The sequence below is a fragment of the Haliotis rufescens genome, unplaced genomic scaffold, assembly GCF_023055435.1.
Source record: "Haliotis rufescens isolate VD_foot unplaced genomic scaffold, xgHalRufe1.0.p SCAF_5, whole genome shotgun sequence".
Classification (NCBI taxonomy): Eukaryota; Metazoa; Mollusca; class Gastropoda; order Lepetellida; family Haliotidae; genus Haliotis; species Haliotis rufescens.
The window spans coordinates 51965772-51987247 of NW_025964223.1; the positions used below are offsets into that span (position 1 = coordinate 51965772).

The following is a 21476-nucleotide window of genomic DNA, read 5'->3' on the forward strand; positions in this document are numbered from 1 at the left end:
TTTAACATGAATACCCCACTCAGACACAGCATGCTGACTCCGAGCAGTCTTTGTTTCATCCCGTTAATGCCGAGCGCCAGACAGGGTAACTACAACTACCACCATTCATGACGTTAACCGCTCTCCGGGCAGACGTCCTATCCACAATGACTACACCACGGTGGCGGTTTCGAAACAAATATCCGTAAACTAATGGTAAGTGATTAAAAACTTTGAGCGGCTCCATATATATGACGTACGTGAATAACACGCACTGTTCATACGTAGCACATACCAAGCACAAACTATTGAACAGTTACAAATATGAAGAGACACATTCTTTCAACAGATGATATTCAGGGACAACACAACAGAAAACGAATTTGCATTGTTTATTGAATTATTAAAAAGGGAAAAAAATTAACAGCAAAACGCACAAAAGCACGTTTCGCGAACGCCGTCAATGGGATGTCAGTTGACCTAAAATATCATGATGAGGACTGATTGCTCTATAACCTTTCAGAGACTTGAGGACAAGTCTGATTACACTCCCGACAGATGTGTTGCTCATCAGATTACAGGCAATGAACGTATACGCCGGAAATGAAAGATCACCCCGGTGCACTTAAGGCGACATTAGGCCATGTATAACAACATACTGTTTCTCACCAGAGGATTTTTTAAAATGAAAATCCGGACAATCACAGAAGTGATATTTGTACCGGACAAAGCCATTCGTCATCGATTGTCCCACAGTCATTCACATAGCATGTTGTAAAAGATCAATACGATGATGAGAAACAGATTTATTCTTTTCACGACCTTATTATAGCTTTTAGATTTTCATACATCAATTATGACAATATACATATATGTGTAAGTTGACGCATACAAACATCTCACCTCACACTACCATCAGCACTATTGAACACATTAAGACAATGTCATTATTCCGTTTAATATGGACCTTGCGGAAATATATCCGCCACTCCCGTGAAAGTTCTATGTACATATATATATATACAAGTTCATTTGCAAAATATATTTTTTTCTGCACATGTAATACTGTGATAAAAAGGTCGTTGCTTTTAGCAATGGACGTTGTACCCTTATAAAGGTCAATGTTAAACTATCATAAACATGGTACAATTACATAAATTGGGGATTTTCACCCACCGACTCTGAGATCGAATCATAGTTTGGAATGTAAGTTTGGAAGAACACGTTGTACATAACCATTGTGCCCTGAATTGTAATAGATATAGAATCAGGATTAATGTGGCATAAGTATGTGGGACAGCTGTGTTTAAAAAGACGACGATGTCACCCGTGTTCCAGGTTGAGGACTTTGGTTCCAGCAGCTACTGGTTTAATACAGGATATTGCCACTAGGTATTCACTTTAGTGAAAGAGGTGGGCGAATTAAAACTTCTGCGAACGGAATTATTTCAATTATATCTCGGCGTATAAGCTTAATAGAGAAAAGCCCGACGTGGTCCAGGTCCCAAATGCTTACCACTTTGGTGAAACCCACGAGCAGGGGTTTTGGCATATCAAGAAGCATTATATCAAGATTGTTCAGATGACGATCTTAGCGCTACAACTATCGTAAGCCTGTGTTAAAGTATGAGAGTTACGATCATCTTAGCGCTATCATCATTTTGTGCAAGTAGACCCAGGTGCCTTAACCCACTCTCATGCGCCGGAGTCACATTTCACCTGACAATGTCTTGGGTAATTTCATATATGAAAAATCGTGCAAGGATACTCTGATCTGAAGCTGCTCCTTTCGGAAAATCCAGCTGATGGGATTCCTGTAATGCTGGTTTTGTGTGGCAAGGTGATGATGATAATTCTCACAACGGTACTTAGTGAAAACATTTGTTACGTATGGCAGTGAACAAAAGCAGCAGCGAAATAAAAACAATGGCAGTGATTCGCTGTGCAAATTATGATTGTATCAGTCTCAATAAAGGATTCAAACTGAATCAAAATAAAATTAAATCCATATCTGTAACTCGAACACCATTATCTCGAAATACCTTTCGAACAATCGATACATTTGTCTCATGTCGGCCTCCCGTTTCACTGTACATAAGATTATGCAACAACATATTGTTCTTGAGGAACGTAACGAAAACCTATCCTTCTACATGGACGTGTGTGTTTGTGACGTTGCACTGAATATGAATGAACAAATCCAGGCTTCTTCTTCTTGTCATGTTTCTATCATCTTCTGAGTAACAACACCTAGTTTCCAGGTGACTCAGTTGTGGCAGGTGTAAATACATAGTTTTCATTTCATATTGAAATGAGAGGAAAAATCCAATTAATGCTCAGGTTAGCACATCAGGAGTGTTACTCTCGAACTCATTGTGATTTTCGTCTCCTTTATGATCGTTGAGAAGAGACAACGTTGCTTCAGCATCTCCCAACAAGTCCTGGGTAGGCATTGGTCGGGGAAAAGCAATGTCCCCTCTCGCAAGGAGCGACTCAGTCACCGAGCCCTCACTCTCAAAAACGGATCCCCCACACTGCCCAGAGCCGACCTCCGATCTGGGCATTGACCCGTAGGCTTGGGGAGATCCTCTCTGAGATTTAAGACTCCCTTGGGATTCCACACGGAACAGGGAGTTCAATAATGAAGGAGACGCATACCCGGAGCCTTCAGTTGACTCTTTCATAGACCCCATCCTCGAAGGAGATATCACTTCCGGTTCCGGCCACTCCAGAAACGCTTCCAGCTGTTCCAGGTTGCTTCTTGGCACGGTGGGAGTCCGACTCAGCCTTGAGTAGCACTGATTGTAACTCTTCCCTTGGTTGTAGTTCATAGCCGGGGACATGCGAGGTGGGGGTGGAGGAGCCATTGCAGGTCTGTCACGGAGACTCCTCATTGACGTCGACCTCGGGTAGAGCTTGTGTACGATGGGTGGTGAGAAGGACCTCTGTATTGTCTGACTGGACATGGAGCGTGTCACACGGATGGACTTCCCAGAAGGTCTTTGGTCCTGGACAGTTGCGTATGGAGGGTCATAAGTGTCCAGATATTCCTGGGTGGTCCGGAAGGAACTGCTGCTCCGGAAACGTCTCTTTCGGCGTTTTCTTTAAAATAATTTTTCATAAAGTAAACTTCGATTTTCCGAAAAGCATGCATAGAAAACTTCATTTGTAACAGTAACATACACTACAATAATATCAAAAAGTATTTACCATTTTAAATAATATGTCATATTTTCTCAAAATAGGTAATGGTAATCGATTTTATATACTTCTTTGACATGGATCATAGTACTGACGTCTCGTTTTAACAATGGTGCTAAATTATTGAGTGAGTGAGTTTAACGCCGCTTTTAACAGTATTCCAGTTATATCACGGCGCGTCAGCTTAATGTGGGAGGAAAGCCCGAAGTGATGCAGGTCTCAGACGTTTACCACTTTGGTGAAACCCCAAGCACGGGTATGGTGCTGACAAACCTAGAAACATAATCGGGGCGAACCGGGATTCGAACCCGCAATCATAGGTTTCTGGCGTGCCCAAGGGACGCAACTCTGCACAGCGAATCGCGGCGCCTTAGACGACTGGGCCACCCGTGCCCCTTGGTGCACCATTAAATGACAGTTGAAGCAAAAACAATATAAAATGAAGGCTCTGTTTCGTTTCGTGAAATTAATATTACTGTGAAGCACGATCTTAAAAAGCCAGTATTAAGATATGTTTACAGTGATGTGTATACCTGTATTTGCATATCCACCAGATCCCGCACACCAGGATGACGATAGATAACATGATGACAGCACCACAAGCCGTGAACACCAAGGGCCAGAATCCATAACCTGTGTACAAAACATTCATAATATAGATATATGAAGATTATTGTATCCATTCGTCATTTGTACCATCTTAAGGTAATATTTTATGCAGGTTTTAGTATACATATTCCCAACATAAACATTCCCATCTATTTCGTTATTTTGACGTCGAAACCAATTCCTTTCGCAACCCTACATACAACAAGATCCGATGATCATACATATACTTGACTGTGGCCGAGTTCGATGTGGACATTGGTAGACATTCAAGCATTATACGCGGAAGCCGTGAAGATCCGGGTTAGAATTGATTCACAGCAACCCATGCTTGTTGCAAAAGGCGACTAATGGGATCAGGTGGTCTGGCTCGGTGACTTGGTTGATGCATGTCATCGTATCCCAATAGAGTAGATCAATGTCAGTGGATTGGCTGGTGCAGACTTGATTATTTACAGACCGCCGTCACATAGCTGAAAAATTGCTGAGTGTGGCGTTAAACGACAAACAAACAAATCAAACGCGGAATATCCAAAACTAAAATATTAGTCATATATGTGTTGGTGTTGGTCTATTATATGCATCTGTTTGTGTGATGATGTGGAAATGAAGAATTGGCGATGAGGATGGAGGCATATGATGTATACATACATCTTGGTTTATCCATGCCCATAAAGTAGCTGGATTGTTATTTGAGAAAGATACGTGATGTTTTTATTACCATCTTTCAGAAATGTCGCCCCTGTCGTTGTCGTAGTGGACGTTGTAGGCTCACGGTCGGGCTCTAAAATGAAAACATAACATTTAATAGCATAAACATGTTTCAAAGGTATATGTGCACATGGTATCCAATATCTTATCTTTCAATCAATATCAAAATTTGATATGAAAACGAATTTGAAATGGTAACTATTAGAAAGAAAGCAGAAATACCAGTGAGGGGAGTGTCCGTGAATTGTGGAATTGAAAACGATAAATTCACAATTAAAGTCAAAGATGTTAAGGAATTGTTTTATTTTCTATATTATTTTCCTGTTTTTTATCTTTTGGAAGATATCTATCTAGATACCTTTCACGGATCAGTATTAATGGTAATCTAATTTGTGACAATATTCAACATACAATCACTTAAAACGAAATAACATAGGCGCTCACACTTATCAGTAAAGGAAACCAATTTTGATTCAGTGTATATTCTTTAGAAATTAAGTATTAAACAGTCATACGGAAGCTAGGACATAGGATACATATTATTGACCATATCTTTACTGAACGAAGTGGAACTCAATATTGAATATAATACGTTTGGTCTTCAAATACATGAAAATAGATTTTCTATTAAGGTAGGAACTCACACATTGGTTCCCAATTGAACAAAGAATTATTTGCAAAATGAAATCAAGTTTTGTTAATGTGTATGAAACACCACAACATCATTTAATATAGCTTATAAAATAGCTTATCTCAAATAAAACAAACATAAGGAAGAATTAATTTTAAAACTATCAAGTAAATATTGACTGGTTGTCATGACATCAGCATGTGACTTACTGAAGTGTAAGTTATAAGCGAATATTCAGCTAACTGAGCCGTGAACGGAAATCTCATATTTTGCTGAAAGTGATGGTCCCTTAAACAAGGATATCTTTTTACAATAATGTACGTCATGACTATAAAATTCATTCGTAAGATATCCATAGCATTAAGGATGCTTTATGTATGAGGGCCCTGAATGAGCATTTTAACTTCACGTACCTCCACATGTGATGTTCACATTTTCTCCATCAGTCGCTGAAACAAAGACGTACACTGATAACTCGCAGTCGATGTTAGAAACATACAATGTAACAATCAACGAAGCTTCAATGCCTCGCGATACTTTGTGTCCTTGGGTGAATATCGTATCGTGAGATCCTTTATTAACACACATATCTGCACATGTACGTAGGAAAAAGGCAGTTGCAGAACAAATAGATTTGTATCATTGCCTCAAGTTCAGAGTGAGTGAGTTTGGGTTAATGTCGCTTTGAACAGCAATCCAGTTATATCTTGGCATGTCAGCCTGAAATGGCGGGAAAGACCGAAGTGATGCAGGTCTCAGACCAAATATGAACAATTTCTGTTACTTGGAAGAAGATTTGTGCACAAATCAAATCTAAAAGCAAACATTCTCTCATAAAATGTAATAATAACTTCACAATGGTATTGTTAACTGTGTATGATTTTTTAATTTGAAGTTAACACGACATGCGACTTTTCCATTTGAAGAGAGGTCTGTCACCTGACCGCGAAATTGACGTTCATAAGTGCATGAACGACACAATTTGACGTTCATACGTTTTTCACAAGACCGTGTTCTTGAAATATAAACACTGGCGGACTACTTCCACATTCATGGGGGGGGGGGGGGGGGGGGGGGGGGGGGGGGATTCTCTAGCACGAATACATGCACAAGTGTTGTTTCTGATCATTTAGACCATTTAATCTTGAACTCAGCGTCTTAGTTTACATTAAGAAACGTCAGAGAGTTTGACTGCATTATCGTTTACGAATGTCCTCGCTACGACCCATACTGGTGACCAAAACGAAGAAATGCACATCCGAACTATCGTTGAATCGACTCGATCCGTGTCTTGGCTGACAGTGACAGCCTACAGCCATCTATGATTTTACCTTAGTGTCAATTTGACACATCTTTTATCACCTTTCAATGATCGGCCAATTGATCAATGTTGACTAAAACATGTAACCGCCACAGGTTCATTAGCAACTCCCGAAATCTCTCCCGTCACGTTTATTATTTTTCGTCTTGTACTTGTTATATTTATTATGACGCGCTGTCATTGTGACTGACTTACTGAGGTAGTTCTCAACAGACCTTTCTCATCTAATGGTGATACTATTTGAATATATGTGTTGCGTGAGATGTTTCTGAAGAGCAAGTTGTGCATCCATACGCCCATGTCACCTCTCTCATTGAGGAACTATTTTATTCCGCGATATAGCTGGTTGTTGTATGGCTGTCAGTGTAAACAAGAAGTCACACATACCAAATAAAATTGTGTATATATCTTGGCCTACATACTTTGAGGTAAGAAATTGTGATCAAAATTATAAGAATTAATTTTCACTTTGCGTGGGTTCATTAGAGTATGAACCTTCATTAAGTGAGGGCCAAACATTGTATGAACGTTGTAGCAAGCTTCGACGTTAATACAGTTTGGCCCTCACTCTATGAAGGTTCATACTCCAATGAACTCACACAAAGTGAAAGTCAATTCTTAACAAACTTCACATTACACTGGCATACATATAAATGGACGAGTTATGAACGGCATTTTAAAATGTCTGGAGGCAGTGTTTCAAACTTTAGCACTATGAGGCCATCCATTAAAAGTTTCAGATGAGCTAAACTCTCAAAAGCAAAATCAATTAATGTATAATCAAATCTATTTGTTTATGACCAATACGAACATAAAAGTAGCAATAGAGAGGTTGAAGGAAACATGTTCAATACTTGAAAAGCACGTGCGACGCAAAGATGTCATTAAATGTCGGTAAAATAGTTCGAAAAACATTTAGTATAAAAAGCTACTTTCCGATGAAGAAACTAAACTGAAGCAAAATGCAAATACTGAAAAATCATTAAACTATTTCTAATGTATGAAGCAAGCAACACGTTTTAGACACGATCAAGACAGGTCAAATTAATCCAAAGGTAATTTATGTAACCCCATAAAAAGTACCTGGTTACCAATCCCACGATTTTAGACGAAAAGATAATGCCTTTTGGTTGTTTTACTACAAAAGTGAAGTATGACGGACAAAGAGCAGGGAGGAATAATTTCTACTAGATGAAAAAAAATTAAATTAAAACAACAGCCCCATGTAACTTCCGATAAGCACTATTCTAAATGGTAGAGGAGAATTCCATTCTTGTCATTCTTTCTTGCCGGAGGGGCGGTCGGGTAGCCTAGTGGTTAAAGCGTTCGCTCGTCACGCCGAAGACCCGGGTTCGATTCCGGTCATGGGTATTATGCGTGAAGCCCATTTTGTGTGTCCCCCGCCGTGTTATTGCTGGAATATTGATAGAAGTGGCGTAAAACTCACTCACTCACTTTCTTGTCGGTGATTGAAGCTATGGACTGATCTTGACGTTTGCAAAACGTATATGTGGACAAGTCATTAAACTGTTTCAGTTCTGACGGGTTGCGCTGCTTAATGTGCGCATAACACAACAACCAGCATGAGAAGATCCCACTGGGATATGACCCCGTAAGCCTCGCTATGTTTAGCAATCTGCCACGTCTGATAATCAACTCAGAACAACCCCAAGGGACATATTTACACAAACACAGCTATGCACATTATTTATTACTCTACGTATATTGCATTACCGAAATAGAAATACATAATAATTACTTTAAAATCTCGTTTGATATTTTCAATCTAGATAAACTGTCCTAAACCGACATATGTTCCTGCGCACACAGAGGAACCGTGTACATCAACACACACGACATTTAGGGAATAAAAACGTATAACTAATATCTATAGATGTGCCGTTGCATCCCTGGGGATGAAGGGGGATGTATTATTTACTAGGTATATGTCCATATCCCCGACTGCCTCGGTCATGGTTCTGTGGTTGTCTGAGATCTTTTACACACCGAAACACTATCAAATTTTTTTTTAAAGTCGTGGTTTCAATTTTAATGTCAGACATGTTAGTTGGTGAGTAAGAAGTCATGTTTCCTTTTGCTTTCCTGTTGTATGGTAACATGGACATTGGCGACGGGGTAGCGCATTGTGTAATGCCTTGGTTGCTGAAGGCAGGGTTATATTATTCCCACCACGGCAGAAGAATGTCCTGTACTTAAATGTGAAGTACACCCCTCCACACTAACGTTTAACATGAAAGGAAACGACAAAGTGGGAAGGGTTGTTTAAAGCGACAATCAGCACTATTATAGCAAGCATACTGCCATATGTTAATATTCCAGTCTGGACCAGGCAAACCATGGCCAGTGACTGTTTCTTGTTTGTTTGTTTGTTTGTTGTTTAACGCCGCTCTCAGCAATATTACAGCTATGTGACGGCGGTCTGTAAATAATCGCGTCTGGACCAGACAATCCATTGATTGACATCATGGGCATCGATCCACGCAATTAGGATACGATGACATGCATCAACCAAGTCAGCGAGCCTGACCACCCGATCCCGTTAGTCGCCTCTTACGACGAGCATTGTCATCTTTTACTTTTACCATGTCTTCACGGGTTCGATCCAATAGTAACTCAGAAAGATATTTTGACATTAGCAATACACTTTATGGGTTTGAAAACAAACAGTGACGTTTACCAACAATACAGGAAATAGGTGACAACATTGATTTTTGATGAAACAGATAATATGTATAATATAGATAATATTTCAAGAGCTTTTAATTACTTTTCAACGTATCTGCAATACCTTGCCATGATGCATACGTATTTAAAATTCAGTTAACATCTGAAACCATATATTCAATTATCGTCATGGTGGCTTTAAAAAGTAAGGTTCAACAAAGACTACTTTTGATATTATTTCTATCTCTTTCATTTTCGAAATCCACTTCATTTTATGTCGTCGACAAAAATGTCGACCTTAACGATGTGAAGATATACGTAATAGCTTTATCACAGACCCATTCAACCTGTGCAAGAATATTAGGTATTTCTGCGTTATTTAACGCGAAAAGAAATTCCTGGGATCGATAACCACGCACACGGGCGTCTCAGAGCGATTCCCAAAAGTACACTGCTTCTGACATTTTCCCACTTCTTGACCACAGATAACAAAGCCGGAAAATAATCGATATTTGATATCAAAGATGAGGACACATGGGACATCCTTCAACGCACATACGCTGTATACTCTTAAAAAGCATTGCCGACAACGTGGTTGGCTCAGAGGGGATTACGACATCGTCAACTATCAACCAGAGACATCTGGTGCAGATTTGAATGGCAGGAACTACAGAGGCTGGCGCGCGCCTGCCTGATGGCGTATTACCCACATTCGTTGCTATGTCCCAAAGGGGGCCAATATGAGGCACCTAAGCTCGTTTAATAAAAATAGTTTGAAGATTTGTCATGGCTGCTTGCTTCAGAGTAAGAATAGGTCTCATTTTTCGTTGACTGGCGAGTCCGAGACACATTAAGCGCGCTCTCCCTGAAGAGATTACCATATGAGAACGCCAAACCCTTTTAATAAGTTTTGAGATTTGTCAGGAAAGTCTGGTGGACATTGCAAACAAAGGGTCGTGACATTTAACTTCTAGTATTGCTAGATGCGGCTAGTTTATCAAAGGAAGTCGTAAATGCCAGGTGGAAATGTCAGACTCAATCACACTTATTTCTGTTTGATTATTCACACATCGTATCCCATCCAATGATTCTGTGATACCCCAGGTATATTAACCACAGAGTCAAACAAAAGAAGCAAAGCGTAAAAACTGATATTGATTTGGAGATAATGATACTTTCCTTGGTCGTCTAGTTTGGTTTTATCAAGTATGTAACATCAGTTCAAAAGAAAAGAGAAAATAATGAATGTTCAATTAAATTAGCAAACCTTAAAAGGTAACCTTTGTTTCTGTATGCCTGATGGAAGGACATATACAGGAACCTAGATTTTCTTCCAGACAGGAGGTGAGGTGAAATGGGGTTTAACGTCGCGTCCAAGATTATTGCACTTATATAGCGACGTGCATGCACGTGTGTGTGTGTCTGGCTGCTTGTACTAGTCCGGACTGATGCCGATTTATAGTGCTAGCTCACTGAGATACCATGCCGCAGTTTAACATGAATACCCCACTCAGACACAGTATACTGACTCCGAGCCGACCAGTCCTTGTTTTAGCCCCTTCATGCCGAGCGCCAGACAGGGTAACAACAAGTACCATCTTTTAACGTCTTTTGGTATGACGCGGCCGGGGATCGAACCCAAGACCTTCCGCTCTCCGGGCGGACGCTCTACCACTAGACCACGGAGGCGGTCCTTCCAGACAGGAGAGGGTCCCTATTATCCAATGGGTAAGAGAAAACTTCAGAGGATCTGGTGTCCATAACTGGTATTTGGTTTGTGTGTTGTTTTACGCCGCACTCAGTAATATTCCGGCTATATGACGGCGGTCTGTAAATAATCGAGTCTGGACCAGTGATTGATATCATGAACATCGATCCACGCAATTGGGATCGATAACATGCTTCAACCAAGTCATCGAGCCTGACCACCCGATCCTGTTAGTCGCCTCTTACGACAAGCATAGGCGCCTTTTACGGCAAGCATGGGTTGCTGAAGACCTTTTCTACCCCGGATCTTCACGGGTCTCCAGAACTGGTGACATGGTTTATTGCGTGTCATGGTGTGGCTGGTTTTTCTAGTTTTCAGTCACTGGTTTGTCTGGGCTTTACTCGATTATTGACTTAACATGCCAAACATGCAATCTAAAATAGTGCTGACTTCGAACATTAAACATTATTTACACTCTCACTGCTTTCTAAAGCACAAGCCCTGATTGTGAACGTAATAATAGCACATTATCCCAGCTTCAAAGCGCATTGTAATAAAGATGTTGAGTATGTGGTTGCAAGCATTCGCAGGAAGAAATAACAATGTAATACCTTTAATTCTCAGCCACAGCTTCATGCTATCAGCCACAGTGATGTTGATTTTGCTCCCCGAAATGAGTTCCTGAAATCCAAACAGTGGAAGGTCGTTTGCTCGGATGATCTTTTCGGCTGCTTCAGTTTTTAGTTTCAGTTCAGGGTGAGAATCCTTGCCCATCACACTTGATCGTATATCCAAAGCTTGCACCGAGATCATCCCTCCGCCAGGTGACCTCACAACGCATTTACGTGTAGCGTTTGTGGTGCCCTTCAGGATCACCTCATTTTCAGATTTGGTGATGTAGTTGGGTTGTAATAGATGTGTTTCTGTTGGATCTGAAATATACCTATAATTGATAACCTTCAGTCTAAATATATAAGAATATCCGATTTCCCTGATCTATATATTCTTGTCTTTGAAAGGCATTTAGAAGTGATACACATTAGGAAGAGAATTTATGGAAGTTGACATCCATAAATTCTTCCTTATATATTCTTGCTTTAATTATATGTATCTGCTTTTTTGCATCTTATCTGTTCAATGTCAAACACCAGTCATATTATGTATGAACAGAGGCAAGAGTTCACAAGTTACCTCTGTTCATCTAGGAGCAAATGGATACCTGATAGGGTGAGATAAAATGTAAATGCAAAATCTTTAAGGCAGGATGCATGCATAATTGTTATTATCATTTACAGATTAAATTTTTTTTAAATCAGCAAAGAGGGTTTGGGTGATCCTGGCACAGTCAGGCTAGGCTCATCATCAGCCCAGGACTTCTCCCAGGAAGCGCTGCCTAAGTCGAACCCACCCAGATCTTTTTGGATAATGTTAAGACTCTCCAACACTGTAGCCTTCTGCATTACCCAGATTGTCAGAAGGGCTATATTCCTGCTAACAAGCCCGGGTACACTCTCGATGTCAGTCAACAGATTTGGAGGTACCATACCTAAGGTCCGCATAATTGCCATTTTTTTCCTGAATCTTGTGAATCACATTGGTGTCAAAAGGGACAGACAATTCAATTATATACTTAAAATAATTTCATTGGATTTATCAAAAAGGACAAGATCAGGTTTGTTGGCCTGGATACGTCTGAGGCTGTATTATTATTATATATCACACCTTCTAGTTATCATGATAAGTGTAGAGAATAAAATATTGCCACCTACCATCAACACATTGGTACATGATCTTAAAGTAACTGGAGTGTGTGTTGTTGTACAGCTTCCTCTGCATAGGCTGGAACACACTGTGGCCTAGAGTACACTCCTGTTTCTCCATACACTCCTGTATTGCAGCCTTCATAAAGGTCCTGTAGTGTCCCCCGTCCTCGTCGTTCCAAACATCTTGTAAACAGTGTCCGTCATACAGGACATCGGCGTTGTTACGCTTACAGCAAACCCTTTCAGTGGATATCCTCTTTGTACATTCACTGCTCTTCTTTACTGCAAAGAGGAGGGACTTCAGAACTATAACCTTTCCAGTCGTACACACAAGTTCTGCTGGACTACCATCATCTTGAGCGCAAGTGTCTTCTTCTGAATCTTCCTCGTGAGCAGCATAGTTATTACATGTCTTCACATCCTTTTGATCTAAAAAAACCCAAAGTAAATATTGTGAATAAATGTCTTATTAGTACAACTTGCTACACTGTCATCGCCATCTCCTCATTAGCATTACACAGATAATCGTTATTGCAGTGCTTCATAAAACGTGCATGAAAACTAACTGAACAGGAGCATCCATCACCACGGGACTCACACAACGTTCCTCAGATGACATTTCCAGGGTCAGACTTAGATCCTGTCAGTTATCAGCCAGACTATCTTGAACACCAGTATCATAAACATTAGTGTGGTATTTGTTTCAATTGTTAGATAAATAAATATATGAATAAAGTTAACATATGTCTTTATCGGGGAAAAGAAAACTTGTCATTGATGTTTAAAATAAACAGCAACAAACACCTCGTTGTGCATTCTTCTAACGAATATAAAGCATGATATGGCAAATACACAACCTCAAGTTGCACAATACGTCACGCTATGAAGATGGTAAGGAGGAACAGGAACAATGTTTAAATATATTCTCTATGTGTGTGACCTTTAGCTCTATTCTAAATGCACAATGCGTGACTCAAATAATATAACCATTATCAAGCTGTTGGCATGTATTCATGAAAATTTTCCTGACATTATATACAGTAAACTACGGTTATAACGAACTCAAAGGGACTACTAATTTTAGTTCGTTATAACCGTAGTTGGTTATAAACATATCTACAGCATAACTACAGCAAATAGTCAGGACCAAAAAGTAAGTTCGTTATATCCGTCAGTTCGTTATAAGCGTGTTCGTTTTAACCGTAGTCTACTGTACTTCCCAACCATGATTACATCATTTCAGTAACTATACTTAATGAGTTGGGGTTTTAAGACTCCTTTCCCTACTGGCATTGTAAGATTAAACAGTAAACATATCAATGTCTCTAAGATCTGTTATCAATCAGAAACATCAGTCGTTTCGGGCAAGGAAGTTCATCAGCACCCCGCCACGTCTGTCTGTCAGACTCCGGTCCCTAGAAGGATGTTATTAACATTTAATATAAGCTGCAAGGCCAGCACTAATAATCTCATTCGCAGTAGAAAATGCTTTACAGGAATCCTCGATCAACAACAAACTGAAGCTTTATCCTCGACATGAAAGTTTTTTCCTGTAAAACCTTTTCATTAAAGACAGTTAGCATGTGACAACAACATGTCTCATTAAGCAAGTCATCCTGGGTAATGGGGACACCGGGAGAAAACAGGCGAAATGAAATAACACACGGGGTTGAAACAAACTGAAAAGCCCAGGAGCAGACAAAAGCTCAAACCCTTGACATGCCTTAGGTATGACTCAACTCCTTGGGTGAAGTGGGTGAGGAGAGTCACATTGTGGGGACAGGGAAGTACGGGGATAGTATTGAAAGTGCACGTGTGGTTGGAGTGTCGGTGTGCCAGGTGGGTGTTCAGGGGGTAGAAGTGGGGTGGAGGGGGCTGGCACGTGATGTTGCATAAACGTACTTAAGGTAACGGATGGCTTTCATATATTTCCCGGGTCATATTTAAAGGTGAAATGAAGGTCGTCTTGATGAATGAGTGAAGAGGCTAAGGTATTGTAGCGGTAATCTCTCAAGCATTCATGGAGAAGACGTTAGATAAAATGTGACCAAAATACCAAACATGTCATACTTCACGTCTCATATAATGCATGTATAAATAACACATCTATAGTAATGCTTTCGGTACTCTCCTAAATCCCTGCACATAACACTACATCATCATACACTCGAGAGGTTTTAACAGCAATAGATCAACATTATCACTGCTTGATGGGGGAAGGCTGACTAGATTGCTATAGTATAGAAGCCTTTCTGTCAATACATCTGCTTAAACCAGAACCAGTCCAAAACATTTTATATGGGTATTTTATGTCAGGATTAAAGAAACTAATCATGTTTATTTAATGCTCAAACTTGGGAAAACGACAAGTCAAATACATCCGATGGGTATAAAATACCCCCTTACTGGTGCCGGATTGTCTTGTAAGTGTCCGATGTTCTCGGGGCTTATGTATGTGTATTGATGTGACGTACAAGTTATGTCAATATAGCATTCATAGTGACAATTCGTGAAGGTGACACACAGACACACAAGACACGCTGGCGACTTCTGAAATGTTGAATCGTGCACAAATGTTTACGAAAACGGCTAAAAACGAATTTCTGATAACTGATTACTCACTAAATAATTTCTCAAACAACAGTCTGTGACAGTCGTACCAAACTTTGTATCAGCGTAAATACAAGAAACAAAACTATTTCCGTATTCATGAGAATACTCTGCAAATAGCAGTGTTGATAGAACGGTTCCGACTGTATCATGATCATGTGTTTATGAATCACTATTAAATAGTGACGATGCTAGGTGTTCGCGAAAAATCAGTGTTAGTATCGGTTCCAAGCCTTTCATCTTGAAAAGTTATCTATAATTGTTCGTTTTCCCCTTCGTATAGAATAATAGATTATTTTCATGCGTGTTTATCGAAGTTTAAAGCAAATGATAAACAAGACAGGAAAACTGATAACTTTGGAATTTCGATTCGTAACATATCTTTTAAATAAATATTGAAACACAATGTTATCTCAGATAGTTGCCATTGCCCTTCATGACCACTTGTCGATCTGTAGAGAGGCGTGAGTATGCCTTTCGCAATATGACAAAGCATCAAAGTATTTCAGTTCTAAGAGTCTCATCATTCCCACTCGTGCACATAAACATGCATATCACAAAGCGCATATCACGCGAGTTCTGGTAATCACATGATCCGAGGGTAACCTTGTTTAAACACCCATACGAATGGATCACGCAGCTACCTGCGCAGTTCATACAACCGGACATATTTTTCAGATATGTCACGAAACCCACACAGACGTATTAAATGATTCATGACTCAATGTCATGAAGTAAATTTGGTAAAGTCATTGGAGGCCTGATACTTTTTTTAAGGTTTATAAAACAGACAGTCCATCGTTTATCTTTTTTCTCCGAAATGACACTTTGAACACTTTACTTGAATGGCGTTAGGCGTTTTATAGCATGCCAGTCATGATGACTTAACCCGAGACAAACTGAGCGCACTCGGAGCTGTTAAAAGCGTAGGTGTTGCAAGCTTGACAGCCCTAGTTGAACTACACAACAGGATTGTGATAGTGTGAATGACAAAACAAACCGACCATTGATCCAGCTGTGGTTTTGTACGAGCGCTTGGAGACATGCGGTAACTAAAGTATTTGTTTGCCATCGTACGAAGTACAACCGAGGGATCAGTGACCGCGGAGATAATATATACATTTTGTTTTAACAGATCGTGTTCCTTTGCTATCACCACTTAACAATAATCCAGAATATTTGTATTCACACTCAGCATATGGTTAGTCTGGTTGTGTTATTTGAACGGGTTAGTACATATACATCATCAACGCTAGGGAAAAATAAGGAGTCTTGTTTATGCAGGGTTAAATGCACGTACAACTTAATGTGGGATTTCGTTCCAACAGGTGACAAGAGTGGGTTATTGATGTATGATTGCCCAAGCATTAAAAACGCGCTTGTCACCAGGTAGATCTGCTCTACTGTAGCTTATACAGAGCGCCCCTGTTGAGATGTTGATGAATGACACTAACTCACTGTTCTCACTATAGTCAAATAGTCATTTTGAATGAATAAATGTTACACATGTATATATATGGCCTATTATGAAACAAAACGTTTTCATGGTGAGTTGGTGAGTTAAAAATTCAAATATTTGGCAACTGGCAATACCTGAAAACGATGGTAAGATCGAAAATAGTTAACAGCATCAAGTCAATAAACAGTTTGAAACATTTCGCAGATTACATATGGAATTAAGCAATATTCCTCCACATCATAAACGAACTTTTAAAACAGGCAACAGTAAGGCCATCATAACGGCGTTCATTGGGTATTGTACGTTTTGTTTGTGAACGACTCGCATGGCTAGTTCTTCATTGATGACATATATGCAAAGCAGACATAGAATCTGTGGCTTTTGTTAGTACGCTCTGAATTCAGATGTTGACATATAGGTGAATTCCAACGTGAATCATGCCTCTTGTAAAGTGACATCCACATAAGATGATTCACGAAATAAAAACTGGATTTGATTCAGGAGTTACATTAACAGAAATAAAACTGTGTGCCTTGTAATAAACTGAACGTTGATAAAAGGAGTAGCGCACTTAAAGTATCATTTTTTATATGATGGTGGTTTGGGAACGGAGCAAGGTTTCAGTACCAATACCTCCCCCCTTTAGCCACCCATCATCCCCCCGCCCCATCCTCACCTACCTAAACACCCCATCCACCCCGCACCCCCACCCCAACCACCAACATTTCTGTTAGTGAGGTTTTCATGTTATCTGTTTACGTGAATAACAATCCTACGGTAAATTCCCTCTTCATGCACACAGCTACTTGACTTAACAGCGTGTTGCCAAGTACACAAACGTCATGCTTAGCAGATCTGCCAGTTCAGCGGAGCAGCAAATTATCCGGAAACTTGTTCTTCTAATTTACTGGCTCAGTGTGCACGTTTGAAAAAAATGAATTAAAACACATGTCTAAAACAAGAAGATCATCGGATGATGTTTATTTCGAAGAGCCGAACTAAATCGATGTGTCATGACGTCTTCCGTATCACCAGAGCAGCACCTGGCCAACTATTGATGTCCACCGGGCTGTGTCAAGCTTATGTCCACTGCTATTCACTATTCAATGTTCGTTTCTTTACCTAGACGCGTGTCAGCTTACACGCATGAAGCCGAAATTAGGTGGCAGGAAATATAGATTGTATGCTTCATTGGAGTTATCCGGTTGATAAGTGTCAAACTTTGTATATGTTTAGTGACAAGGAAAAATTACGTCTAATTTTCTATTGTCCATATAAAACAATGTCGTTTTTAAGTCTCAGCAGCTGCCACTAAGGTTAATCATGAATAGAAACCAACAGAGCAATATTTCCCCCTTCTCAATTCAACGTTCCGTGGTATTGTCCCCCAACACAGGGACACAAAAGGGACATTAAATGCGCACGATGAATCCACAGCGCCGTAGCAACTCTCACGTATGATCATTATGGGAGATGGCTTGGTCGCTTTAATGTACACAATACACCACTTTCAAGTCCTTGGAACTTGTTTAAATTGGACATTTGCATATGCGGTCACACATGGGCCCCCATAGGATAATATTTTACATCCACATAAATATTCTTTTTTTTAAATGCGTGAGTGTGAGTGAGTTGGGTTTAACGCCGCTTTTAACAGCATTCCAGTTATATCGCGGCGTGTCAGCTTAATGTGGGAGGAAAGCCCGAAGTGATGCAGGTCTCAGACGTTTGCCACTTCGGTGAAACCCACGAGCACGGGTATGGTGCTGACAAACCTAGAACATAATCGGGGCGCACCGGGATTCGATCCCACAATCATAGGTTTCTGGTGTGCCCAAGGGACGCAACACTGCACAGCGAATCGCGGCGCCTTTGACGACTGGGTCACCCGTGCCCCCTTTTCACATGCGATGTACATATACATATACATACACATATTGCTTTTGTGTATCATTATGCAAAAAAGGGAAAATATTCGTTAGAGTAAATTTTGAACTGTTGACGATGTTACTATTTGTTTCTTAATTCTTGATCTAATTTTATATGAAATTTATGGCTTTGATGACAAAAAAAACGACGTCCCCACCAGTGCATAGTTCATTTCTTGCACTATCTGCTTCTGTTACCATGGTTTGCACTTATAACCTTTCATCATAGTCTGATGGATCCATGGATGTACAATGCAACCTTGTTAATCCGGACATGATTAGTCTGAGATTTTGACATTTTTAATTTTTTATATTTGGGGTTGTGGGTTGGGTTTAGTGTTGGTGTTGGGTTGGGTAGGGTGTAATGTGTTCAGTATCAATGCTTCTTTAATCAGAAAATGTGTTACTCTAGATGATTTCTCTGAGTAAAGAACCACTGTAATTTTTACTTACAATGATTCAGAACAACATGTATGTACACACTGTTGTATTCAGAAAACAAGAACCCATTAAGTTTCATAGCGATTATTACTTACGTCCCAGAACTGGGGGAACTATTTTTTAAAGTTGTTTGATACATCATAAACACCGTCAGCCCCACCTTACATGTGAGCTGTTGACAAGACAGAAGACTAAACCGAAACCCCGTTAATCTGGAAACCCGCACTACCCGGTTTTATATGGAACGTCAATAGATAACCAAAGGAATGTTAATCCGTGTCCATCCTTCGTTAATCCAGAACGTTGACGAATTAACTGATTTCTGTACCATCCGAATGAACGAGGTTACCCTAGATTTTATCCTGGTGGTTTAGAATACATCAGGAACGCTCTTTAATAAGTAAAATTTATATCACATTTATAAGTGTTTTTATCCTAATTCCTTGCATAGCATTTGTATTACTGAATTAAACATACCGATCACTTAAATGAGTGTGACACATCCCTCAATCAGTACATATAACAATCTGTGTCCTCGCGAGCTGATGATGCAAGTAGCTCCCATACACAACACACGCTTCATCACTTGTAGAAGATAGATCACCGTTCGCAAATACACCTTTGCACATTACTTGACAGCCAATAGACCAGATAACGTGATATATGGATTAATATTTCTGCATTATTTGTGCAAAGGGAACATAGAAATTGAAATCCATGCATACTTCTAAATTGTTCAAGTCTGTTGTCACTATAGACAATAGATGTAACTATAGTTACAATATTATCGATGCGACGGAAAATTTGAACTAACTCACTCGAAGTACATCAATTCTTAGGAAACGTTGACGAGTCACCATATATAATACAGCATGTGCAGTAGTGGTGGCTTGGAATATGTTTATTTATTGTTGGATTGGCATGATCTGATTAGTTTATAAATCATGCAAATGTTACATAAAAACAACAACAACAACAACAACTTGACAGCCCATTTCCATAAGTTGCCTGTCGATTTCATAATAAAATGCATTGTTATTGATAACTTTGAAAGTTCATTATGACAACCTCTCAGCACTACTGAAACTTTCAAAACAAACAACGCATGTTGGTGACAGGCATTTGCATTGCAACTACTCACATACTTCCCCGAGCAGTTGAAACATCGTAAATATCATTGTATTTGGTAAAATAGCTATATAGAAAAGCTTAAAATGCATTATTTACCAAATGTTTGCGCTATCACAAACTTAGTAATAAGAATGACAAGTAGTTTGACATACCTGTTTTCGAAGTCCAAACACCCAGCACAAAGCAGCTAATGAGAAATATAATCCACGCAACGTGTGACGACATGTTGGGGAGACGGTATCCTGCAGGTCCAGACACGCGCGATGCAAGTGTGTGCTTGTCTTTATTTCAAGGGACGTGTTTTAACACGCAGTAGACAGGTACCCAATAGCAACGAGGAACTAATTTTTCAGGGGGTCCCACCCGAATCCTAACGGCTGACCTAGATTTTTGTGGAATCGATATGCATAGCCCAGAGATAGGGGTGGTGGGTTCAGCCTATTGACGACTATTTGAATAGCGAGTTACACCGGAAATATTATAATACCCATGCAGTGTCATACACGTCACGTGGCGTGCGCCCTTGGGCGTATTCGCTTGGAGAAACCAATTTCATAATCTGATTAAAGTTTGCTCCCATTCTTATAGATCATAATCATCAACAATGGATTATTCCGCAGAAGTTCTGTAATAGCTGCAAACACCACTGATGTTTTATTTCCACAAAAGTGTCATTTTCTTTGAAAAACGTCCACCGTGTTCACATTACGAACCGAGAGCACAAAGATATCCTTTTTATCCACAAAAAGGCACAGCAATGCACACTGCAAGACTATAGCAAATACAGTCTCCAAATGAAGACGATGAAAATAACTTATGAAGTTAACCGTATCTCCAGTCCATCCAACCGAATAGTGTTTACCTCAAGTCTGAGAGCGATGCTACGCTTTATCTAGAGGCATCGTTCATTATGATTGGTAGTTCGCACGAATCCTTTTGGGAATGGAAATGAAAGCAGGTACACAAGGGCTGACTTCTCATTGAACGGGAGAATGTGATCGGCGTGAGGCGGATCATAAAAGCTTTAACATAGACCAACTACAAAGGGACTGCAAAGCATCTGCCAGGGGCTCCGTTCAAATCGTAATGACACCGTCCCTGGACTTGACTTTATCTATGTAATCTTATTCGAGTCATTTCAATGCTGTTGCGATCTGATGACTTTTTCCGATGCATGCTGAATGTAATAACGGTGGGTCACGTGACCCAAGGGGGTGATCGTGGGGACAAGCAATCAACTCAAATAACCCAGGGGTCGGCCCCCCTAACTCGGATTTAGATAAGCCGGGATACGGCTGTACC

At 40.0% G+C, this 21476-nt stretch overlaps 1 protein-coding gene across 1 annotated transcript; it reads right to left on the reverse strand.

Annotated features, from left to right (window-relative positions):
- Window positions 1-358: 358 nt before the first annotated feature.
- On the reverse strand, window positions 359-21265 carry LOC124126511. The gene is made up of 7 exons (XM_046489970.2): window positions 20327-21265; window positions 12612-13034; window positions 11454-11774; window positions 5542-5577; window positions 4508-4570; window positions 3714-3813; window positions 359-3081 (listed from the first exon to the last, which is right to left on the reverse strand). The coding sequence occupies exons 1-7, from the start codon at window positions 20397-20399 to the stop codon at window positions 2316-2318; spliced, it is 1782 nt and encodes a 593-aa protein (XP_046345926.2). The 5' UTR covers window positions 20400-21265; the 3' UTR covers window positions 359-2315.
- Window positions 21266-21476: the final 211 nt, after the last annotated feature.

Coding starts and splice junctions, on each gene's coding strand:
- LOC124126511 (XM_046489970.2), bottom strand. CDS start 20,399: ATGTCGTCACACGTTGCGTGGATTATATTTCTCATTAGCTGCTTTGTG. Junction 13,035..20,326: donor TGTTTGGACTTCGAAAACAG/GTATGTCAAACT, acceptor GGGTTTTTTTAG/ATCAAAAGGATGTGAAGACA. Junction 11,775..12,611: donor CATGTACCAATGTGTTGATG/GTAGGTGGCAAT, acceptor GGTATATTTCAG/ATCCAACAGAAACACATCTA.